The 26095-nt window shown below is 40.2% G+C and overlaps 2 protein-coding genes across 2 annotated transcripts; one reads left to right on the top strand and one right to left on the bottom strand.

The window, feature by feature from the left end:
- Window positions 1-886: 886 nt before the first annotated feature.
- Window positions 887-20726, bottom strand: tti1 (TELO2 interacting protein 1). Its single transcript, XM_083895573.1, has 14 exons — window positions 20614-20726; window positions 19129-19868; window positions 18287-18624; window positions 17900-18182; window positions 16602-16779; window positions 15766-16061; window positions 13496-13912; window positions 12719-12878; window positions 12479-12637; window positions 12190-12341; window positions 11374-11514; window positions 10586-10790; window positions 2633-2720; window positions 887-1175 (listed from the first exon to the last, which is right to left on the bottom strand). The coding sequence occupies exons 2-14, from the start codon at window positions 19852-19854 to the stop codon at window positions 956-958; spliced, it is 3363 nt and encodes a 1120-aa protein (XP_083751699.1). The 5' UTR covers window positions 19855-19868; window positions 20614-20726; the 3' UTR covers window positions 887-955.
- A 916-nt stretch (window positions 20727-21642) lies between these two features.
- Window positions 21643-25213, top strand: zgpat (zinc finger, CCCH-type with G patch domain; the record flags this gene model as incomplete). The annotated part of the gene is made up of 6 exons (XM_083895575.1): window positions 21643-22232; window positions 23407-23540; window positions 23658-23816; window positions 24006-24128; window positions 24319-24730; window positions 25075-25213. The coding sequence occupies 6 exons, from the start codon at window positions 21643-21645 to the stop codon at window positions 25211-25213; spliced, it is 1557 nt and encodes a 518-aa protein (XP_083751701.1).
- Between the last annotated feature and the right edge of the window lie 882 nt (window positions 25214-26095).

Below are 26095 nucleotides of genomic sequence, written 5' to 3'. Positions count from 1 at the left end.
GACGTTTTTGTAAAATTTTGGACCAAACATTTATTTTTAAAAAACATTATCAAATTTGGGAAGACATGCTATCTGATGATGGTTTTGTCAAATTTTGTACCAAAAATGTTTTTTAAAATGAGAAATGATCCAGGCTGCGTCGGATACGGAGAGCCCGCATGGAGCCCGAAGGAGGAGCGCAGTAGCGCTTTAACAGAGCGCATTTACTTCTAATTTTCATAAGCTCTACATGATACACAATTTTAATGGGGGAGGGGGGGGTGGTTGGACACTCTATGAAATCCTAGCTAAAAGCCTGTCGAGAAGTGACCTTTCCACTAAGAGATGTGTCCATGCAGCTGCTTAGTGGAACAGTCAACTGAACTGCCCTGTATTAATTAAACTTAATCTAATTTTGTGCAGCTGTACAAGACACTGTGCTCTAAAATCAAACCTTAAACTTAAACTGTGCGTTCAAGGATTAAGTAAAAATACCTTTCCAGACGAACATTCAGGCTCAACAGACATGATTTCAACCATTTCACACAGACCAATTTAGAAGCATGAGGCTCAATAATAGAAAGAGAAAATAGAAAATAATGTTTATTGAGAATATGGAATTTCTTTAGGAAGTCCAGAAATAACATGAGAAGAATATTGCATTTACAGTGCATGTCACTGCCTGAACGGGAAATGGAAAACAGAGGAACTGTCAAAGTCTCCTAATACAGCAGAGCTGTCAGAAGTGTTCCTGGTTTCAACACCTGCAGCGGGAGCATGAACAGCAGCAGAGATGCTTCATTGACATTTTCCCTTTTCACCCCCACTGATTATCAGAGCCATGTACAGCACAGACATTATCACTGCCACAACAATGGCTGTTTCCTTCTGCACAGTTGTCAGATGTTCATTCTGTTAACTGACTTGTTTGAGTGAATGGTTTAAAAAGCTGTCAATCACATCAATCAGCGGCTCATTAGCTGCTTTTCTGGTCGACTGTCACAGAAACCGAGTCAAACTCCTCCTTCAGTAGTTTCAGCACGTTATCCGAGTACTCGTCTCTCGGTCTGCCCATACCGCTCAGCTGCACAGGCTGGAGGTCAGGGTGTGGCGGCGTGTAGGAAAATGGACAATGCAGCTCATTCAAAGTGAACCAGAAAGTGTCCGCATCCACCTGGATTAAGTGTCGGAATACGCTGCAAAGAGGAGCAAAAGAAGCATAGGAGGAGGAGGATTAGCTCAGGTCTTTGTTGAGGTTCATCATTTAATTTGTGTAGAGGAAGAAAACTCCTTCCTGTAATCCAAAGTGACAACACAGTGGGTTCACTGCCTTTAGCGTGTTGTCCTACTGTTTTGACTGTGAAGCTCATTAACTTACCCACCTACTGAAGGCACAGTATAAAGCCTTCAGGTTGTTTTAATTATCACCCCATAAGAGGTTGAACACAAGAGTCCTGATTGTTTCATTTGTAGGACATCTAAAATTGTATTTAAAGTTTGATTACTTACTGTCCACATAACAAAAGATAAACATGAAATGTCCTTCAGAATCTCTCAGTTCTCTCTCTCTCTCTACGGTATTACAGTTCAAAACAATAGGTGTTGCCTTTTTGAGGCTGCTACATGGTCAAAACTGCAGTGTTTAACTTACAAAAAAAGAGCAAATGTCCATTACACTCAAACCATTGTGACAATAGTTCAGACAGTTGATTAAGCCTGATCTCCGTGTTTCTCAGTGGCATTTAGTTTTTGTGTCACACCGACTGACGCTTTGTATGTCACGACTAACAAAGGGAAGGTGGAAGCATAACCACTGCACTAGAAAGGTGAGACACAAGTGTAAGTTTGGAATATGGAGAGAGTTGCAGTTAGTCGGGGCATCCCATGTTTCTCCACCAAAGCAGCAGCTTGCCATTAGACAGAGGAGTCTCCCTTATATAGGTTTTCATCTCCAAGATGCTGTTGCTGCTGTGGCTGACTTTTGTCAAAGTCACTCATTTTGTGCAGGTCCCTTTTATGCACAGTCACTGTCATGATGATATTAAGTTATTGTAGTTAGTCTTACAAGCTCCCCCTGCTGGATTCTAAGTGGCACTAATTCAAATGGGTCTGCGATGTTGCAGCATGAATTTCGTACTGTGAATTACACATTCACAGTTTTTTTGGTAACAGTAGTAACACAACGGAGATTTAAACTAATTAGTATTATTTTGCTCCTAATTTTCTTCATTATTTACACAAACATGGTCTAAACACAGCTCAGTGCTTCTACCACTTAGAAATTGGCATTTAAAAATAAAACATTTCTCAAACAGAGAGACGACACCTCAAAATCATTCACACGAAAGAGATCATTAAAAAAATTAAGGAAAACAACTTTGCTGGGTTTTTAGTTTACTTTAACTTGTAAAACGAGTTTAATATTTTTTAATTAACTTGTCATTACGAGCATATTATTGAGTATTTCGTAACCACAGCATTGATATGTTCCTCAATGATCCTCAATTTCACTGAGCTACTGTGTTGACTGCTGGTTTTCAACTGTCATTTTTTTTAAATTGCTGTTATACCTGATAACAGCAATTAAAAAAAATGAGTTGAAAATTTGGGGTTATGATTAACATGACCGATGTGAGCTACAGTGATGTGTTACCTTAGACAAGCCTCCTGCAGTTGGATGGGTTGTCTGCAGCTCAGGTAGGGCAGACAGGCCTCACAAACAGCATCCAGATCTGCTTCACCTGAACAACAAAAAACAAACAAACATATACAGCTTTCATCCTCTACAAGACCAACTGTAAAAATATATAGCACATGCTTATTTTTATATAAATATATAAATGTATACATGACAAAATGTGTCATGTGGTTTTGCTCAACACATCCTTGCATGTTTACCATGTTGTTGTTTTTTTTCCCCAGAAGCACAAAAATAAGAGGGATATTATAAATTAGCATTGAAATGTGTTCAGTGTTTTATCTTTGGATTATGTGTATGTGCATACAACAAAGTTTAAGATGTCTGCAAATCCACCTGAACATTACAAAGTCAAGATATGATCCCAGGTCCTCGCTCATGGCAATGCTATGCAATGGTAAAAAGGACAGAGATGATAAGAGAAGATGAAAGAGAGGAAAGATAGATAGATAGACAGATCATTTCTGAACTTTTCTAACTCCTAATGAGCTGCAGGAAACTGCTGATATGGCTGAGGAAAAATTTCATAGCAGGCTGTTTCCACATCTCTGGATTTCACACCTGAGAAGCCACCTTCGTTTCCCTTTTTCTTCTCACTGACTGTAACTTTTATAACCATGCCACCTCACGCTCTCTCCATGCTCTCCCAATTCTTTCCACACTGTCATCTCTTCTCTCGCCATCCTTCTTTACCAGCAGACTTTTTGTGATTCTCTGAGCTGCAGACCCAGCTGCCTTTCAAGACTCATTTCAAAACATGCCTCTCTAACGCTCTGCTTACTCTATTTTTCAATTCAACCCACACTCAGCTTGAGCCAGGCCTGCTCACTGTGTGTTAAGAATAAAAGCATCAGTGCACATTTCAGAGTGAAACCAGATTATTTAGCAACTGCTTTTATCCCTTTTCTTCCTCCCTCTCTGCTGCTGCACTCCTGGCATGTCGCCTTTTGTGAAATCAAGGTGCTTGGAGGGCAGCGGTGAGAAATACTAAACCGGAAATAACCAGGTGCTGTTAGAATCTGGGCTAAAAGAAAAACAGTGTGGAATTGATACTGAGGCTACAATTAGAGCTGAAACATATTATTTGCTTCAATCCGTTGGCATCTCTGCCTGAGACTGAGGCTTGGTAATTGGCTTGCTGCAGGCGTCCCAGAGGTAAGCTGTAGCCAAATCGGTATTCACATGAGTAAGGCTGCAGCCGCCGACTGTTTCTCTCCTGCTCTTTCACATTCTCTCCATTTCCAACACCAAATCTCCTTGTTTCTGATCTGATGGAGAAAAGCCATTAAGTGTCACTATGAAAGACCTTAAAAGCGAGGACTGGACCTTTTCCTTCGATTTCATTCAAGAAGTTCTATTTTTGATATGATCCTTTCATATGAGGGTTGTAATTAAAACACAGTCAATGAGAGAGAGTGAGGCTGCTGCAGGTAGGCAGCTTTTCCACCGATTAAAACTACTACATCTATCAGCTCCATTGTGCATAATAAATCAGATCGAGAATATTTTATTGATCTTTAATTATTTTCTTTTCTGGATGGTTAAATCCTTTGAAGACCAATGCTGGGAAAGCACAGAAAGACAGACGGCAAATATGTGAGCAAGTGAGCGACATGTCCAGATTCACAAATGTTGGGTGTCTTTGTCCTTTCAGTATCAGTTGGTACAGACTAGAGATTTTTAGTACAATAAGAGGCCTCAAGACTCAGCGTGACCTCAACTGGCACATTTAAGACCTGAGCTGACATAGTTTGTTTCAGTTATTAGCCATATTATATATGGGATCCACACAAAAAGACACAGTGGCCAACCACAGGACAAACCATTCATAAATCAGGATATAAACACTGAGCTGAAGCTTTAAGAATGACTTAATCCTGAGGGGAACATGAATGTCAGTGATAAAATTTCATGGCAACTTATGATTCAACACTTGGCACGCCATTTCAATAAAACCCAACACAGTGTAAGTAGACCTCATGGCCATAGGATTATTAATGTCATGAGACTTTATCTTGTGGGCAACATAGAGTAGATATACGAGCAAAATATCATTCAGCTTTCATGGAAAGGTTGTTGTAATATTTCAGGTTTGACCCAAGTGGTGAAGCAGAGAACCATCAGAATCATCAGTGGAGCGATATCTCTAAGATTAAGATCATTTGGCAACACTTCAGCAACTTATGGCAAAAAAACAACAACATTGACTCATCCAAAAATACCCTCTTACTTTTTTACTGACAAAGCAATTACGGAAGATTTGTTTCGAGGAGGCATTAATCTGTGTTTCAAACCTCAAATACCACGAGTACAATTATTCATACAAACTTAACTTCTTAGCAGAAGACTTCACTGTCATTACTCATGCTTATTGTGGTCTGCCTTCCCTACTATAACAAGTTTACACGCTGTTCTTTTTTGGTATACTCTGACATGTATACATCAACTCGAATGCTATCTTATTGTGTTCTAGATTAAAGAAATGTGAACTAAATATCAAGCTAAATTAAATGCATAATTCAAATGGGATAATTAAACAGACTTTTTTTTTTAAATAAGTGGTGAAGATATTCATGCAGGGACTAACCTTTAATTATCTTGACTGACACGCATACGCATTTTCACTACTTCATTGACTGTGATTCAGGTGTAAACACACTTGTTTTGGATAAAGAATGGTTAGGAGTAAGCAATTACGGAAGGGAACGTCACGCAAAAGGTCACAACTGTCATCACCACTTAGTCCGTTTTTTAAAAGATTGAACATAACATTAAATTTGGATTCATTCTGAAACAATGAAGAAAGACTGTTCACCACTATAATCTGTTTTGAAGTCTGTTGATTCAGGACAGAAGAACGGCAACCTGACATGTTTTGTGCCAGTGACTTGTAGGGAGGAACAAAAACACAGAAAAAACTATAAAACTAAGAAAACTTTGAAAAGTAGTTGAGGTAGAGGTAAAAATAAATACATTTTATCACATCTGTGGTCTCTTACATCATCTAATACAAACCTGAAGAAGTCTGTTTTCAATGATTATTACATAGAGAGATAACTACTATAGGTCACACATATTCACCATTAACTAGGTGCTTATTAACATGCATATAAGTAGCATACTAGCCCTTTATTAGTAAATATTAAGCACATATTAACACCTTATATAGGAAAAATCTTAATTCATGTCGTAATAGAGGTAGAATAAGGTAATGTAGAATAAGGTGTTAATAAGTGCTTAATGATTACTAATAAAGGGCTAGTATGCTACTTATATATGTTAGTAAGCACCTAGTTAATGGTGAATATGTGTTCCCTAATCTAAAGTGTTACCCTACTATATTATATTAAAGAACCTATTTAACAGACACAGTTTGAAGGATCTTCATTATTGACTTGTGCTCACATGTGATGGCATTGACAAGGGAAAACAATGGAACACAATAACAGAACAACTACACTCTTGGAAAAAAAAAGTGCTAAGTAGAACCATATAAGGTTCTTCAGCTTGTTCTCATAGGAGAACCCTTTTTGGCTCCAGGTAGATCCACCTGGAACCCTTTTGGAGGGTTCCACCAAGAACCCTTTTAAAACCCTTTATTCAGGTAAAGGGTTTTAAAGGGTTCTCTGGATAGAAATGGTTTTTACTGGAACCATTAGTGTTACCAAGAACCCTTGAAAACCCCTTTCTTCGGGAAAGGGTTTTTCAGAAGCAAATGGTTCCGGGTAGAACCTCAGTACTTGTAGAAGGACCCTTTTGAACTGTTATTTCTAAGAGTGTAGTATATCATAGCCAAACCATATTGTTAAATGGATATGGGTCATGACTGTCGTTTGGAACCTTACAGACAGGAGAAGAGGCAAACTGTGAGATCAGATGACAGGAAACTAATAAGGCTGGAGTTCATTACCTCAGGTTTCCTCACTGTTGACTTGTGAAAACATTTATAGTTTTTGATATTATCATTACAATATATATGAAGGACCCTGAGGCATTGGACACGAACAGAATTGGTTATTAGGATTCTATCACGACTGGACTGCTTACAAACAGCCTGAGGCTGCTGTGGTCAGCATAGTAGTTTTTATGATGTGCTCATTTACATGTCCCGACATGACATGAAGTGTGTCCAGGCACAGACGAGGCACAACACACCTCTCTGCCTCTGTTGCTTTGGTAACAATGCACACTTGCCCGTGTTTGTATTTGCAGATTTCATGTGTTTTTTCTCTTTGTTTTTGCTGTTCACAACTTTCTATATTAACACATTTATATCAATACATATAAATGTCTAAACATTCATCAGTGCAACTGTGAGAGCACAGTGTTGTGTTGCCTTTTGTGTTGAATATTTCGATAAATATTTTGACCATGAAGTGACATTTCGCTAGAGGTTATATATTTGATGCTTTTGACTGTCTTAATTCTGGCGATCTGTGGTGTGACCCCACCTATCGCCCTATGTCAGCTAAGACTGGCACAGCACCACCCACAACCCTCATGTGGAGGATAAAGTGGTAGAAGATGGATGGATGGACTGTCTTAATTCTTTGTTTTGACAGAGGCAATAAGGTGAGTGACTTTGTCCAGTAGCAGCACCTCTCACTTTCCCACTGTGAATGCAATCTATAGATCTCCAGCTAGCCTCACTGTCTTATCATTTTTACAAGACTATGACCCCTCAGGTCACCAGGGACAGGTTTACTCAGCGTCCCCAGGGTCAGAAACAAGCAGGGTGACACTGCATTAAGCTTCTATGGTCCTCACCTGTGGAACAAGCTCCCTGAACACCTGAGGTGTGCACAAACTGTCAGCTTGTTTAAATCAGGGTTGAAAAGATATTGTTTATTGCAGCTTTCTGATAATGCCAATTTGTTTTGTTTTGTGCCTGGTTTGAGTCTTGGAGACTCAAGCTGACAAATAAGGGGAGCAAACAAAGAACATTTTTTGTTTGTTTGTTTGCTTGTTTAATGATTTAAATAGTTTAAATAGTATTTCTAAAATGTATCTTTGATTTGTATTTCCATGCCTCTGTAAAGCACTATGAATTGCTTTGTGTAAGAATGGCACTATACAAATAGACTTGCCTAACCTTAATGTATCTGAATGGAATATTCATAAAATATTGTAAAGGTATCCTTATCCTTACTGTGCTGCCCTTGAGCTCGGACCCATAACAGAGGACCTTGATCCTAAAATGTAAGTATTTATTGAAACTTGACAAGTATCTGTAATTCTGGTGCGCTTGCCTACTGCAGCTATAAAAATGCACTTACAAAAAAAAAAAACGAGCGAACTAATCTGCGATTACTCTAATGTGATTGGTGGGAATCGTGTCGCCGATCACATTGTGTCAGTTGCAACAAAGTTTGGAGCAAAAACTTCCTTTTGCACATTTGAACCGTCAGATCAAACGACTAATCCTACATCTTTTTCAATCATGGAGGAGTGCACTGAGGTGAAGAGGTTCAGGCAGAGTGCAGCACCGATGCAGGAGAGAGATTTTCAGCTCAGGAAAGACAGACGGCGAAAAGTCTTCAAACAGGACAGATGCTGATTTGAAGAATCTTCCGCTGCTGCCTCTGTGTCGTCAGGGTTTACCTTTTTTTGTCTGGTCCTTGTTGGCGTATTAACAGCTGAACTGAACATTGCTATAGTGGTTTGTGAGTAGTGTTGAGTGTGTGTGTGTGTGTGTGTGTGGGGGGGGGGGGGGGGTTGGTTTTGGGCTTGCCTATCTGTAAAAGTCACCACACACCACTGCCTCACCTATCTTCCCCTCTGCAGGAAGAGACTGATTACAGAAGTCTACAGTAAACAAGGTTCTCTTGTGATGACAACAGTTCAAAAGTTTTTTTATTATTTTGTTTTTCTTTTTAAAAATCTCAGATTTTCTTTTATTCGTTTAATTCTCTGCTCCCCCTGCACTGCTGTCCTCATCACTGCTAATTCTGCTGCTGTTGCCCTCTTGGATTCCTAGAGACAGCCATGCTATGGCTATGACGCATGCTGTCACCAGCCGCTATCTTTTCATCTGTCAGTGATGAGCTTCAGCAGGAGAGCGTGACATGTGTGAGGTTCACACCATCACCAAGGTAACACTGTAGAAGACACACCACTGAAATCAAGTCAGAGGTGCACAGTAAATGAACACCTGTCGCACCCAATAAAATCAGATATTTACCCAATATCTCCTATTAAAATAATAATTTCTGACGTTTTTATATAAAAAAAAACTTTAGGTAATGCATCCTCTGAATCTGATCTGTACTGATTTAGTATTTATGAACCTGCCAACCAGCCCTTACAAGCTCACGGTCCTTAACAACAAGAGGTAATTGCGCTTAAAGAATTAAAAGACCACTTTCTAAGTGATAAGCATTGTATTAATTTTGTCCACCACAACCTGCACACAGACCGAGAGGAGTGATCACACTCTACAATTGCTTCACTTGCTTTTAGTTCCATTGTCAGTACCATATCTATCTTTGTGTGTTGGAAAATTGGAGCAATCTGAGCCCAGTATGACTGTGACAGGAATGTCACTGCTAAACAAACATAATGACAAGCGGCTCATAATTACATCACTGGTACCACGTTGGCATCGAGTCCCCAGTCTGTTCTGCATGAACATTTATAATTATGATAACAAAGCAATTCCAAATTCAATGCACATGGCACAACGACAGAATTTCAGAGCTCATCAATTAAACATCCCTCTTCCCTGTTGCATCTTGACTTGCTGATTTATGAGCAGATTTAACTGCAGTTCTTGCTCAATTGTACTTGCAGCAGTTGTGAAACTATTGGATTCAGTAGCATCCTGGTCCATCGGCTGACCAGTCTACTATATCCAAGTAATGCCACAGCCTAAAGGCTTTGGAATGATTGTATTGTGTGATTTTAAACAAGACAAACTACATGTACTGTGTCTCTGCAGAGGCCCCATGGATACCAACAAAGGAAGGCAAATTAAAAACAATACTGACCAAAGACAAAGGATTGAAAAAAGATGAATGGCTTCTTGATTGATGAAAACCACAGCATCAACAAACACCAATGAATTTCAATTTTCCACAATCAAAACTTCCAGATGCAACATGTTTCTCATTTCTTTCAGGTCCTCTAAAAAAAAAAAAAAAGAAGCAGAGCAGAGGACTTGAGATAAAACTCGTGCTGTGTTGCCTCCTCTACCCTCTTCACACGGTGGTGAAACACTGCCACCTGGTGGTTAAATACAGTCACTGTCTGTAATCTTGATGGAAATCTGAATGTCCTTATAGTGTTTAACGGTGAGAGATCAGAGCTACACTGGTCCTGTACCGACTCTTGCTGTGCATCTAATAGAGCAACACAAAATTAATAAACCTTCTTATTTCCCACTTCAAAATAAAAGGTAAAAGATGGTAAGCTGAATACGGGCAGTGTACTGTAAAATATCTAAATACATTTATTTAGTTAATTACTCCAATTACTGAGTCATTATACACACAATAACACATATCAAGGACCACCGGTCCTCGTGGAGACCTAAACCCGGTCCTAATGAGACAGAAGTTTAAGGCTACAATTTGAATTGTAGTTAGGTTAAAGTTAGGTTATTAACAAATTATTTTTAAGGTTTGGGATAACAGTTGTCTAAGCTGTCAAGGGCTGATAGATTTTTTTCATAATCTATTAATCTGATGATTATTTTCTCGATCAATGGAGTACTTGTTTAGTCGGTAAAATATCTGAAAAGTTTAATCAGTTTTTACCAAACAGTTATAATGATTTCTTTGTTATACGGAGCAAAGATACACAAAAATATTCACATTTAAGAAGCTGAAAAATCTGAACGCTTCTCTTACAGTCGTAAAGCTGTCTAAAATACCAGAATCTGTGTGTGTGTGTGTGTTTGTATTCTCTTACCCAGATCCAGCCTCTGGCACAGTGAACCCAGTCCCTGCAACACTGCCAGTTGCAGTTTGTAGGCCACCGTGTGGAGGTAGATGGGTCCGGCCTTAGCGCTGATGGGAGCCTGTCGAATCAGTGAGGAGCTCAATTTTGGAAGAACCTCCTTTGAAACCCTTCTCCTCAAGAAGTCACCACACGTTTCACCCAGAGTACACAGCATCTGGCAGAGACACTCAGCGTGTAAGGTGCAATGTGTACAGCAAGTGTGATAAAAAAAAAAAAAAACATTTTTATCAGTAGTATATTTTTAACAGTATAGCAGTAGTAGCTATGCCCAATGAGTGAGGGATGTTAGACTTTACAAGTGAATTATGAACTGTTATAAAGAAAATTTGTCAAAAGAAAAACAGTTTGTGATTTGATTTGAGAGAAGATTAAAGAGAGATTAAGAGTAATTCATCATCATTCATTCAATTAGTTCAGAATGTGTTGATAATCAGACAGAAAGATAGTTAATCAACAGAGTGCATCATAGCTATTTCATAATTAACTGTGGTGCCGTGACCTATGATTGACTAAAATGTAAAATTCAGTTGGTAAAATAGATTTACATGCCACATAAATACATGATCCTACACCACATTAGAGAGATATTTAATACATGTTTATGTTGTTTTAAACAAAATGACATGGCAGATGCCATGATATTATTCAAGTGGGAATTTCAAAGATACAGGAATTTTTTTATTTGTATTCTTTAGCCCTCATTACTATTGAAATAATAAAGAATGTGTTTTACACACCCTGAAAGCTCTGAGGACGGCTAAAGGGTCATCAGCTGTCAGTCTCTGTAGGAGGGCAGGCCAGCAGCGATGAGCCATAGGCAGCAGTTCATCCTCCTTTTCACTCAGTACACACACACACAGCTCCAGCACATCCAACACCTGCATATATAGAGACATTATTTTATACAATGCAATACACACATGTGAACAAGCAGCCTTTAGGTGATAGAGACTGTGTTCAATAACTTCATAAATCAACAGTTAAATGTGTTTAACTTAAGACAAACAGAAAAATCTGATTCAGACCATCTCCACTGGTTAACTTGCTAAATAAACAGAGAATTTACAGATTATGAAGTGGCATTTTACTGGTAGTGACTCATAATGAGGTTAGTGTGGTTTAGTTTTGTTGCTCATTTAACAACCAACAAAGGAAACAAGAACCAAGGAAATCACACATTGAGCTGCAAATTCCTCGTGTCACCAGCAGGTCACTAATTATTATCGTAGAGTTGGCCAGCGCTTAACTGGCTACTTCACGTGGGCCCAATCTGTCAACAAAGCCATGACAAGCCAAGGGCTATAGTCTTTGTGCTCTACGAAGCACTAATTGGACCAGAGACCCAGCCAACGGCCAAATCTATAGTTTTCAAAAAAAAAAAAAAAAAATGCTGTGGCCAATGCCGTGGTGAGAGTGGGAGATCAGTTACACCAATGTATTAGAGACGAAAGTATCTATCGCTGCACAAGTTTCCTGTAAACAATAATCACTATGATTCTTATCTTCAAAATTAAAGGTCCATTTCACACTATATCCTGCTGCAGACACAGTACCTTGAGCCGCAGTCTGAGGCTGGGATCAGACAGCAGATGAATGCAGCGTTCCATCACGTCTTTGGTGATCCTCAGGTGAGAGGGAAGCTCTGCTTTCACATCAGGACCCTCCATATCTTCACTGTCCTCACACTCCACAGGAGGAGGGACTTCTATATTAACAGTCAATGTAAAGTCAGATAGATACGTTGGTAATGGATAAACACAAAAACTAAAGGAGTTCAGGTAAATCTATAATAGAATGATAAATATGATTATCTTGTTTTGCCCTTGAAAGACTAAATATTACCAAGATCCTCAGTGTTGTCCTCTTCTATTCCAATGCCGTTTGCCAGCTCTCTCTGTTTACAGTAATCCAGCAGGAACTGACTGACATCAAGGACTTCCTGGTCAGTTGAAGTTTGCTTGGACTCATTTGTCCTGCGACAACTGGAGGGAAACCACCTTGCTATAGGAGGACAGTAATAGGTAAGACCATTTTCTTTATTTTGTATAGTTTCATCCTTTAACAACCCTCGTGAAAACTTACCCAGCGCCCTCATCAGCGCGTGCAGCACAGAGCAAAAGAGGGTAGCTGTGTGGTCATAGCTGAGATCCAGAGCCATCAGCACGTCCTGAACGATGTCCCCAACCAGAGGTAGTAGACTGCAGTCAGAGTGAGTCAGCATCACTGTCAGCACACGTGGAGCCTGGCCAACAAGACAGGAAACATGAAGAAACACGTGGTCAGGGCCTAACAGACCTATGCACACCAATAAAGATGCTGTACACCTGAACGGTAATTTAATATCATCCTTAATCTGCTACGGCCGCGTTAGCTCGCCCTCTCCCTCGCCTCACGAACCTCATCTGCTGACACGGAGAAAGACAACGAGGACGACATTTGACCGGCTGCGGACACCGTAGCGCTCAGGGAAGGGAGGGGGTGAGCAGAGGAGCAGTTCTTTGTTGTACATTTCAGCCTCTCCTCTAGATGTCACTATAAACTACTTACTTCACCTTTAAGTCAAAATGTGTGTCAAAATCTAATTTTAGATTCATTATTGTCTTGATCTATACATTATTATTCTACAGCCTGAAGAGAACATCTTTGTTTCTTACAGATCTGCACAAATATCAGACTGTAATCCTTTTAAATATGTTTTTCGAATGAAAATGAGTAAAAATCACCATTCCCTCAGATATCGCGAATCATATCACAATCGCAATTCCTGTCAAAATAATTGCAATTAGATATTCATTCAAGAGCCTTAATTCCTAAAGAATAAATTCTTCTGCTTTCGTTTTCCTTCTGTGTGAGCTTTACCTGTGGATGCTGATTGAGCCTCTGCAGGTTGAGGGAGATGTCATTGAGCAGATAGTCTGAGTTTTCATTGATCAGCTCCTTCAGTGAGGGGTAGCCACAGGCTTTGCTGATGTCCCACATGGAGCCCAGCGCTGCCTGGCTGACAAGTAGCGTTTCCTCCCCTGCTTTCTCCAAAACAGGGTACAGCGATGTCATCAACAGGGGCCGAAAGTCACGACCGAGAGCCTGAGAAAAGCAGGCGATGCCCTCGAGCTGGATACACAGTTGCCAGATGTTGCTGTTGAGCTGGTGGACTGTGGAGGTCGAAGATGAAGGAGATGACGAGCCGAACGAAGAAGGAATCACTTGGAGAGAGTTTACATTGATGTTACTGACATCATTGTTGGAAATGGAGAGGAGTCTGGGTGGGCTGAGTAACTACAAGAAGAAAGAGGTCAAAAGCCATTGTTATGTCTTCTACAGATTGTAAGGTGAGGGATTAACTAGCAAGACAAAAATGTTTTCCTAAGTGCAAATGAGAGCAGGACAGAGAAGTATACACTACCGTTCAAAAGTTTGGGCTCACCTATACAATTGTTTTGTGTTTTCCATTAAAAGTCACATTTTTATTTATCAAAAGAGTTGCAAAATGAATAGAAAATATAGTCAAGACATTGACAAGATTAGAATTAATGATTGTTATTCAAAATAATCATTTTGCCCTTCAAACTTTGCTTTGGTCAAAGAACCAGCAAAACTGTTTTCAGCTGTGTTAACATCATTGCACAAGGGTTTTCAAGGGTTTTCTAATCATCCAATAGCCTTCTAACGTGATTAGCAAACACAGTGTACCATTAGAACACTGGAAATGGGCCTCTATACATCTATGTACATATTCCATTAAAAACCAGAAGTTTGCAGCTAGAATAGTCGTTTACCACATTAACAAATAACAATGTATAGAGTGGATTTATGATTCAATTAATGTTATATTCATTGAAAAAAGTGCCTTTCCTTCAAAAAAGTGACCCCAAACTTTTGAACGGTAGTGTGTGTATATATATATTATATACATATTTTAAATGTCATCGGTCATCCAGGTTATTGTATCTTCAGGAGCGTAGATATATGCATCTGGATTTACTTGAGTCTTATAAAATTTAAGAAAACTAGAAGAACTAGAGCTTGAAAGTCATACTATAATAATGCTTTCTCAACAGCTATATCAGTGTACATAGCTAATTGTCTCTAGATTGTACCATTTTCACATTTGTTTCCTTTCTATTCATGAGCATAAATAATCTGACGAAGGGAGGAAACACAGAAACGACCTCTACAACGGCAACCTTTCATCTACTGTACGTTATATATTTCTGTGCATCATATCCTATTTGGTAATGTGTGTCCACAGTTCACATTTCAGCTGGCACAGAAAAACAGAAAGTTTATCTACAAGCTGAAATGGAACTGTGTCCGTGTCGGCTCAGTAATCCAGCCTAGAAAATTCAGAGCGGTGAGTTGAAACCCTGGAGCAGCTCAGTCTGTTGAGGAGCTTGCACTGAGGCCACGGCAAAATGTGGATGGGTTTCTCAGTGATGCCTGGAGCACAGAGTTTAAAGTGAAGTGATCTGACCATAATCAACATTAAATGTGGCATGAACTCTGCAATATGGTCTGTAAATGGGAGCCGATTATCACACTTGGATAGAAAATATTAGGAACATACTAAATGAGATGTTAAAGAGCAAAGTATGACCAGGAATAGTGAACTCATCTGTTTCATGTGATGTTCATTCACAGAGAATTTACTGATCAACACGTTTAGCTGCCGATGCAACATTCACTGCCCATATGAGAATCTATACCATCATCAAATTATGATCCCTATTACTCTGATGCTTCTGAACAATACATGAAGCTTCGGCACCTTTTTTATTTGCTTCCAGACTTTAAGCTAAACTTTTCAGTCCTGTAACCCTTTAGACAGTTGATCTCCAGCCACGTACCCCTAATCCTGCACACTTGGTTTTTTTTTTATCTTCGCATACCCCATACATCATTTTGCACACCCCTGGGGGGCTTGGGAATCACTTAGCTCATCAGTAGCTAATTAGTAGCACACATAAACTTAGAGTAGCATCAAACTCCCTCTTTAATACACGTTTCCCCAAAAAACTCCTTGAATCAAGCTATGAATTGATCAAAGAAACCAGGTTAAACGTCTGCCACAATTAACCTGAAATCATTTAAAACAAAGTGGCATAAAACATTACAACTCAAAGTGTCCTCACCTGTTGATCCTGTCGGTCTCTATCTGTCTCTTCACTGACAGTAATCAGGTGCCAGTTGTTCAGACTGATGTATTCTTCCATGACTGACACCACTGCAGCTTCAAGGTCTTCCTTTAAGGTGGCAGAGCATCCATCTCCTTCACCCTGCAAACCCTGACGCTCTGTTGCCACGCCGATGGCTGCGGCGCCCCTGACAATCTCGTTCAGCACCATGGCAGCCTGCTTTCTGTATGATGAAGACTGGCGATACAGATCCAGAAAGTGATCAGTCAGCAGGTAAATGTTGCCATAGAAACCTAAAGGTAGAAATAGGGAAAGTTACTTGTATGTCTGGCAGGAGAGCTGACAAAACAGTATACAACATATGTCATTAAATATAGCCAGCTTTAATCCATAAGCCTTTGCATGTGTGATATCTGTCACATTTTTAAGGTCCAGTGTTAGAATTAGTGACATCTGAAGGGGAAAGTAAAGACTGCAAAGATACAACTCTCTCCAGCCTTTCTAATGTTTGCTTGCTCGTATCAGGTTTACATAGGTAGAGCTGGTCTGTTTCGCACAATGTATGTACCAGCTAGTATAAACTAATGGCTTATTTTAAGGCTACTAATACCAAACACTTATTTTAAAGCAGTTATACACTAATATAAACATACTCATGGGTAGTATATTCACCTTCTGCCAAAAAAACATCATAAATGTTACAACCTGGACCTCTATATAAATATATTCTTTATTCAGATATTAAGTAGTGCTCTGTATGTATGATGATTATAAGAAGATATATTTTTTTTAATAAAGTCTGTCACTTCGTTCATATTGAGCAGAACTCATACCTAACGTCCGGCAGATCTCCATGAGCACAGATAAAATCTTCTCATCAGTGAAGTAGAGAAAATGCTTCCTTTGTACGTGAGCGGTGTAATAATCAGGGGAGCTGGATCTCGTTTCTATGGAAGAGCTTTGGCTTCTTTCTTCTACGATGCAAACATCCATCACATCCAGTTCAAGCACCTGTCAAATCATAACAGAGTGTTTGTTGTGATTCCGACAATGTGTGGTGTTGTCTTGTGTCTTCTTTTGACTTAAAAGTGTGAGGAACAAAGAGCAGGCAAAGTCAGACACCATGAAGGTTTCATATGAAAGCGACAGTTACTGTTAAAATATTCGCTGCTGTTAAAATTCAACTGTGAATTAACTATCGGCAATTAGTCACATTTGCTACCACATTAGTTCCACAACAGTAGACTGCAGCAATCGCTGTTCATACCACAGTGGTGTGTGAGTGTTGTTTTCGTTTCTTTTTTAGGTATAATTATGAATTTTATTTAAATGAATACTAATGAGAAATTCATGTGACGTTTTAATAATAATTACAGTGAAGTTTCATCCAATATTGTAGTGCTGTATATAAACCCCTGTTATAGGAATACTCTGATCAAACATGCTGGAACAGTATGGGCTCTAACAGTGACCTTTTATAAATATAATACTTTTATTGTACAGTTCTGGGGCCATGGACTGGCGACCTCTCAGGAGTGTACGCCCTATATCAGCTGGGATTGACATTGGAGCGGCCCCCATGACCTGTATGTAGAGGATAAAGTGGTAGAAGATGAATGAATGAATGAATGAATGAGTTGTGGGGCCACACGGTGGTGTAGTGGATAGTGCGCTGGTTTCCTCTCACAGTCCAAAATAATGCTGACGTTACTGGAGACTTTAAAGTGACCATAGGTGTGAATGTGAGAGTGAATAGTGTCTCTGTGTTTGCCCTTCGTCAGCTGGGATTGGTTCGGGCAGCCCCCATGACCCTCAAGTAAGCTATGGGGAAACATTTGTCATTTGTCTCATGCACATAAAATTTAACTATGAGGATATTCAGCCCAGAAATGTTAAATCCACTAAACCACTATGTTTTCAATCTGAAAAAAGTGGTCATAATAATGAAACACAAGTTAAACAAACATATTAATACACAGAAAGTGCAGGATTGCACAATTTACACATATTTCTATACACGTAAGAAGTGTGTCAGAAGAAGCTAGCCGATTTATAAATGTATTTCAATTACCAAAACAACCATAACATTTTTTTTTTACCTTGAATTCTGATACATGTCGGAAAACATTACCTGCATCAAAGCTTTAGAAATCCTCTCCAGATGAGCAGCTGAGTTCAGCACCACACAGACGAGTGGCCCCAGGACTTTTAAATAACCCAGGAACACATTGAGGACAAACAGTTTCTTCTGGTCATCAGAGGTCCTCATCAGTCTGGGCAGGGAAGTGGCCAAAGAGTGGAGATTCTCTGAGAGCACGTCAGTGAAGGTGTGAGTACTGCTGGTCGTATCGCCGCTGCTACCATTGAGGCTGCTTTGATTCCTCTGTGATACGTCTCTGAGGGAAACCTCACATCTAGAGGAGAGGAGGAAAGAGGAGTTTCAATAAACAACTTACGTAAAAAATTAGATTGGGCTTTATTTTTATTCAAAAAAACAAACGTGTCTGCTAAATCAGACCTCTCTCTGACTCTGGGCTCCTCATCATTGACTGCTCCCACCAGCGCCTCCAAGAGCAGCCCCACACACTCTCCTAGTGAGTGACTACACCTGGCCAGAAGGTGGTCAGCAAGCTCTACCAGCGCCAGCCGAACCCTCCAGTGCCTGTGGGCTGAGGTGCATGAGATGATTTTCTTGAGCAGCACAGAAAGCTTCTCCACTGTGCTTTTAACCCAGTCTTGTGTTCGCGGGACCATCAGCTGTGCAATCCTGCCCAGGTCTGACAAGGGAGTCTTCAGGGGCTGACTGGCCTGAAGCTGGACATCTTCCAACACAAGCCGCACAGCACTCGACCAAAACTATATCAACAATAAGAGACGGAAAAGGTGATCTGGAATGAGCAAATGGCTCCATCAATTTTTATGAGAATATATTGAACTTTTATTTTTGATTTTACTTTGTGATTGTGTGGTTAGTTTGCCGTCCTGTTGCACATTCAACGTGTTATCCCAAACAAAGTACAATCACAATATTATTATGAATAAATTATAAATGATTTATCATGCAAGTCAGCTTCTTTTTTTGGTTTTTGACAAGATCTGAACATTTTCCAGGGCACACTGCTGCACTCCATGAACTTGTAAAGTAAAGGAATTTTACAGACTGTTGAAGAAAAAAATGTAAATGGTTATCACTAATGAAAATAATCCTTAGTTGCAGCCTAAATCACAAATAATTATACATACAACAGTATAATATTCATGAATACCCCATGTATGCTTGTGTGGAATTCAGTCAAAGCTTGCACTGATTTTGAAGACTGGATGCAAATAAGAAGCGGAGTATAGTTTGCAATACTTTACCTTAATGGCCCTGACTGTGACTGCATGGCCTTGTCTCAGATCTCCTGTAATAATCCTTGTTACAGCCACGGAGATTCCAGGTAAGAATGAAGCCATGGTGCTGCCTATAGCATGTTGCTCCTTTGAGGACGGGACTACATGCTCCTGAGTGCAGTCACACTGCATAGTCAAAGCCTGGAGACACTTAAGTGCTGCTGCCTGAACATCTCGAGATTTCTCCTTCTCACCTAAAGCCAGCAGCAGTGAAACTGCTGCGCCCAGTCCAGGCAGCATGATCGGTTCAAAGAGTTTGAAGACTATGTCACCATAAGCAGCATGAAGCAGGGCGTCCAGGCACTGCAGCACTGCCAACTTCAGCTCCTCTGACGTATCGGCAGGTTTACCAGGGTCAGTTGGAGAGCACAGGCAGAGGCAGAGCTCGGAGAAAAGGCCGTGGAGTGTGTCCCAGCTCTGGACACAAGTGTTCTCCAGGATGTGGCTCATGGCCTCAGCCACAGCCAGCACCAGTTTGTCCTTCTTGGGACCAGGCACTTTAAGGACAAACCGTAGAGGGAAAAGGACGTACTCTTGGAGCTGCTGCAACGTGGCATCATTGATTTCTTTTAACTGGCCGCTCAGAGTCTTAATATTTCTGACAGAGGGCTCTCGGGTCAGGAGGACGCAGTTTGGGCGCAGGTAGGCAAAAGCAATCTTTGGATCACTGATCTGAGACATTGTTATAGGCATCGCAGCAAAAGTTACTATAGAGAGGGAGTGTGAAAGAAAAATAATGATATATTTGTTATTACACATCTGTTTAATACTGTAAACGCATAATTAAACCAATGTTGTTGTTGTTTTTTAACTCAAATAATCTAACTACCTATGATGCTAAAAGCCTGAAAATGATTTTATTGTGATCGTTTTAAAGAAGATATAGGGCTCAATTAGTTCTAACTTCTTTCCTAATCATTTTGGACATGGAGCAATCTAGGGTTATATTTTCTGCTTCAGGTTAGATCCATTTATTTTTCTGGGGTGTTGCAAACATTTAGCATATGTTGTTGATTAATTGAATCTTCAATATATTTGTATATTTGTCAAATGCTTGTCTTTGATTTATTTATTTTTTAACAATGACTGTACTAATGTAATGGGCAATGTGCAACTAGAGGTAGTTACTGTGTTCTTGCACTACTGTATGTGGTCCAGTATCTACTAAGATATATTATTCACTGTTTTAAACTCCATACTACCTGGATTTTAATTTACTGGACCAAAAAGTGTAAATTAGCAAGAGACAAGGCTGTTTTAAAGCATCGCTATTACAAATAAATTGCACACTGAGACAAAAAACATTCAAAACTATTTAGATTAATAAACAGACACACAAGATTAGAATTACATGAGACCTTAACCATCGATGTGGTCAGTTATTTACTAACAACATTTAGCTGCTGAATGTGCACTAACCGCTGTACTAGCGTCAACAAACAGGTAGCCTACCTTCACATTAAGGCGATCTACTGACCAGAACACCACGCTACAAAAATATAAGTTATTTTAAATAGAAAAAATAAAAAATATATCTGCACATGATTTCGTCAATAAACTCTCGTTGAATGTGACGTCACAATTCGGCGTTAGCGTCGCTTTTCTATGACGTAGCCATAACATTTCCTGGACTTAATCTTCAAAATAAAAGCACGTAAGGGTGTGGATTTAGTCTGGATTTTGTTTTAATGTATTTTATTTTTTTTTGCCTTAAAATCATCATATAAAATGTTGAATTCTGACACGTAATTGCAACGCTGTGCATAAAACGCGTATGCTAATGTTTTTGATTCCCGATCTTTCTACTGTGTTCTACTAGTGCCATTAGTACCATTTATTGAGAGTGGTTAGCAGTCAGGGCAAAGCAGTCCTAACGCATGTTTTATTTTGAAAGGTATACTTTCACAACAGAAGTCCAAACATTCATTTCCGCGAGCTTGATACTAAACCGGTATTTGTAGCTGTAGATAGTTGATTTACTTAGCACTGAGTCTCACGAAACAGGTGAGACTTACTCGCAGGTCGATGGAAAGGATATTAGAAAACTGGCCTAATTGAGAAGGTAATGCATGTTTTGTTGATTATGTGCAAAACTACGCTTAAATACAGCGAACATAGAGCTAACACTAGCTGCGATGTAATTGTGATGATGTCCAGTCAGCGATTCATAGCGTGGTTTATATTGATAGTACCTAATCATTATCCAGCTAGTGTTGGAAGAAAATATCTATATCAAACATCCTGTGCATATTGTTATTCATATTGCATTAAACCCTAAAACAGTACTCGAACTTGTAGAGAATATCTAGCTAATATTTGCTGTCACTAAAGCTCCACTAAAAATATGACCTTAACATTGATGATAAAGATGAAGCCTCTCAAACAGCACATGACACCTTGATTACACTGTTTTTCCTCAGATATCTCGGGACATCTTGATGCTGTCCAGCTCTGTCCTGCTTGGTCCTCTGAAGTGTCAGAATGGATGAAGGAAGCCTTGAAGCAGCAATTGCTGCCTATGGTGCACAGTTGCAGCAGGTAGAGACGGCCCTGTCAGCTGGTCTGGACCCCTCTCAACAGGCTGACCTGCTCAAATTAAAAGAGGACCTTTCTCAGCTAATAGAGCTCACTGAGGCCAGTCTGGTGTCTGTCAAAAAGAGTCGGCTTCTCGCCAGCCTGGAAGACAGCAATGGCCTGCAGCTGTACGCCTCAGAGACAGCAGCTGACCCTGAGTTTGCTGCTTTTTACTCTGAGCTGGGAGAGTTTTCAGGTGGTGGCTCTGATTCCAGAGAGAGGGACAATGAGGGGGGTGATGAGGTAGAAGATGATGAAGAAAATGGAGAGGTTGAGGAGGAGGAAGAAGAGGATGCTCTCAGTGGTACCAAAGTAAGAGCACCCTACAGGACAGCATGGGGAACGCTGGAATATCACAACGCTATGGTGGTGGGGACAGAGCCGCCGGATGGAGAAGAGGCACAAGTAAGAGTGCTCTACCTCTACCCCACCCAGAAGTCTATGAAACCATGTCCATTCTATCTAGAGGACAAATGTCGTTTCCTGGATAGTTGCAGGTAAAAATGCAGTTAAACTGCATTGTTGTTTCTGTTATACATTTATATTTATTTTCTCTGCAAAATGTCGTATGTTGTTGATATGAGACAAAAAGGAAATCATGTATGCATACATTTGTATTGCTATATGGTCAGACTTTCATCATTCATTCATTCATAAATACAGGGTCATTCAAATATTCCGTGTCAGAACCCCACAACTAATGAATAATGTGGCTTAATTTGTAAAAGCAGATCTGCTGCTGTAGTGGAGTTATACTCCACATAATAGTTCTCAGAAAAGATCATATCATTTGTATAAAGCTGGAAAGCATGACAATTTTAAAGACCTAAAATAGTCATCAGTTCACAAACTGTAATACAGTATAAACACAAAAGCCTTTGAATGGAAATTATTTAATTCTAAGGCTAATCTGTGTCTAGCTAAAGTGACACCAAAGACACAGTCCACTATGATCAGGGAATTAACAATGAATTCCATAGGTAGTGTAGTAGTGCCAGAGGCTTACAACAATCATTGGCCACTGTATCTGTAATAGCAGATAAAATCCAGCAAGTGTCACCCATTAGCCACATAATGCAGGTATTTCCTGACCATAGACAGTCAACAGGGTAAAAATGCAGTGAAGCCAGTATTCCATCCATCCATCTTCTACCTGTTTATCCTCCACATGAGGGTCCTGGGGGGTGCTGTGCCAATCTCAGCTGACATAGGGCGATAGGCGGGAACACCCTGGACAGTTCTCCAGTCCATCACAGGGCCACATATAGAGACAAACAACAATTCACTCTTACATTCACACTGACTGTCAATTTAGAGTGTCTAATTTACCTAATCCCCATATTGCATATTTTTGTACTGTGGGAGGAAACTGGAGAACCCGGAGAAAACCCACGCACACACGGGGGAGAACATGCAAACCATGCGGAAATGAAGTGTTGTTTTCCTTAATTTAACTTAATTTTCTCTCCTTGGTTTTTGTAATCGTTGATCATTTAAATGCTGTTCCAGAGATATTTGACCCTGAAAATAATCGATCAGGAATTCATTATTTCTTAAGTTGTAATTTTCAGTCAGATTCATCCCGTCATTATTTACTGTATCATCCACTTTGGTTTCTAAGATATTTATTATTTCACTTCGTTTCTAAGAGGTTTTCTATTTACTTGCAAGGTTTTCTCATGGTGAAGTGGTGTATGTGTCAGAGCTCAGAGAGTTCATGGAGTGTGACCTCAGTTGTCTTGAAGAAGGCTCATCCTGCTTGACTCGACATGAAGACGGCATCTGGTACCCAGCAAAAGTTCAAGGTATTTCACTGAAAGGGCTTGTTTTTAATGACGTATCCTGTAGTGACAAGGTTGACAGATGAATTAATTGCTTGTGTTTGTATGTTTTGCTGACTCAAACGCTCTCTCTCATCGTAGATATAGACGGTGGATTCTACACTGTGAAGTTTGACTCGCTGCTAATGAAAGATGCTGTGGTTGAGGCTGACTGTGTAATTCCGCCTTTGAGAGAAGACGACCCGCTCTCCTCTGACTCTGACCTGGACGATGCTGGAGATGATGTCGCTTATGCAAAAGGTGGGTTCAAACATGTTGTTGGTTCTAGATCAGTATTTCTGCTGGTAGTAGAAATGTTGTGCATAAAAGAAATTGGCCTTTATTGCTGAAACAAAAGTAATACATTTGCATTTGATTTCTTTTTGGACCACTTCTTTCTTTCAATGTAATTGACCGTCTCTGCTTCCATTTGTACTTTTTGCCCTAAAGTTGTGGACTCTATGGTAGAATCCACAGTTATGATAGATACTGCCAATTTCGGTGGATGGGAGGCACATACCAGAGGCATCGGATCCAAGCTCATGCTCAAAATGGGCTATGAATATGGGAAGGGTAAGTTCACGAACAATAATCACATGTTAGATTCTGAAACTGCAATGTGTCAGCCTTGAATTAAAAAAATGACAAAATGTAATTGATGTTTGATCAATTGAAAATTTTACCAATATTGTGTCTTTTCTCTTTATAACGATATAATGTTCATGAGAAATATGTTTACTATACGTGTTCCTCTTTCTTACAGGCTTAGGAAAGATGCAGGAGGGTCGAGTAGAGCCCGTGATGGCAGTGGTCCTTCCCAAAGGTAAGTCTCTGGATGAGTGTGCCGAGTTAACCCAGAGACGCACCCAGAGCAAGGCCACTAAAGATGGCACAGAGACTGGTCGTCCGAAGAAACGCAGGAAACCCCGGGCTGCCACAGGAGGGCGCCACACTGTATTTGACTTCCTCAACCACAAACTAGGTGGCAAGGGCACTCATCCGACTGAGGGGGGCGCTGCTGCACCGTCATCAGCAACTGGGGTGGAAGCTTACAGAGGAGGTGAAAGCACCAAGAGGAATTTAAATGTGAAGCTGTTCCAGGCTGCTCAGAGAGTCTCCCAGACAGAGAGAGAAATCCAAAGATTGACAGAGTCTCTCAGCAGGCATACAGGAGGGTAAGTACCAAGTTCATTGTGTGTTTATTTTACAAATTCTAACCTCTGTGAAGTTTGGGAAGTGATCCTGAATGAACCAAGATGTAAAGATCAGTTATTGCAGCTTCCAGTCTTAATTTATTGTAGAAATTTAAGTATTCGTTGCTATATTTCCCCTGTCAAGTAAAATGGTAAATAAGGAGGTAACTGTGGGAGTTGTGTGAAAATGCAAATGAAGTGCGAAAAGTCTATGTCTAAAACAAACTGTACTTGTTTTTCCATGCCAACTTGCAGCTGAACAAACTTCTGCTCATCTCTTTCACCCTTCCTGATCTCTGTTTTTGTTTGTGTGTGTGCGTGCAAAGGGCCACATCCATAGTGAAGAAGCTGGAAGAGAAGCTGTCTGTCGCCCGCCGGCTGCTGGCCCAGCAGAAAACTCAGGAGTTGTCCGTCCAGAGCGAGCACAAGAAGGCAGACACCCACAGGAAGATGACCGAGTTCTAAGCTCACAGTTGGAGTCCTGAAATGAACTCTTGTCCATAGGTCATGAGCCTGTAATCAATTATCTGCTTCACTGTATTTTAAAACATTTTTAGCATGTTTCTTTTTAACCACATTTTGGATTTGAGCTGGAGGCACAGCCTGCTTTGTGCTAAAAAAAAAAATGTTTCTTTTTCATTTTTCAAGGACTTGGAAGTTGTTCTGTTCAGGTCCAAATAACGACAGTTGACAGTAACGTTGATAGCAATTTTTTTTGTAATGAGCATTTTGTCTCACTAAAAACAATGCGTTTGGAAATGTTACTGTGCATTTTTCTCTTTCCAACCATACACGTCTACACCACACTGTGAAAACATTTCTCTTGCACTCTCTCTTATACCTCTCCTGGAGAGGTCTCAATCATTTCTTGCTGAGGGCTGAATGCAGTATACCGGTACCTTGATTTGGACGTTGACTGGTTTTAAAATGATAACCTCTGGTGTTGGTAGACCTTTACAGATTTTTAAAGTGAAGCCTTTCCTTTCGCCCACACCTCTTAGCTTCTCATACAGAGTCTTTGAAGCTATGACCATAACCTCGCTATTAAATAATGAATTTGGGGAAATACTTGTTTTCTCATAGTTTCAACCCACATAGCCTTTGGGTGATGAGCAGGCCGGGTAGTGAGTGCATCTACCTGGCTGTCAAATATACAGTAGTTAGGTAGGAGCAGACCCGCCGCCATGGGCGGGCATTGGGGGGGCCATGCCCGCCCACAGAGTCAGTCATGCCCGCCCTTGACGGTATGGATATCTGGGAATTTTTAACAAAAATTGCGAGGACAAGAAGTGACGACACGAACGGGAGTGAGCAGCAAGCAGCGCCGTTCACTCCCCTGGTTGAAGG

Source organism: Microchirus variegatus (assembly GCF_963457635.1).
Source record: "Microchirus variegatus genome assembly, chromosome: 9".
Taxonomy (NCBI): Eukaryota; Metazoa; Chordata; class Actinopteri; order Pleuronectiformes; family Soleidae; genus Microchirus; species Microchirus variegatus.
Note: the sequence above shows the minus strand (reverse complement) of the source record. Positions and strands in the feature narration are given on the sequence as shown.

What these genes read in the sequence shown, in the direction of transcription:
- tti1 (XM_083895573.1), bottom strand. Translation starts at nt 19,854, where the DNA reads ATGCCTATAACAATGTCTCAGATCAGTGATCCAAAGATTGCTTTTGCC. An exon ending in GAGACCGACAGGATCAACAG is followed by an intron (nt 13,913 to 15,765) that starts GTGAGGACACTT and finishes TTCTTCTTGTAG; the next exon opens with TTACTCAGCCCACCCAGACT. An exon ending in GCCTCAGACTGCGGCTCAAG is followed by an intron (nt 11,515 to 12,189) that starts GTACTGTGTCTG and finishes CTATATATGCAG; the next exon opens with GTGTTGGATGTGCTGGAGCT.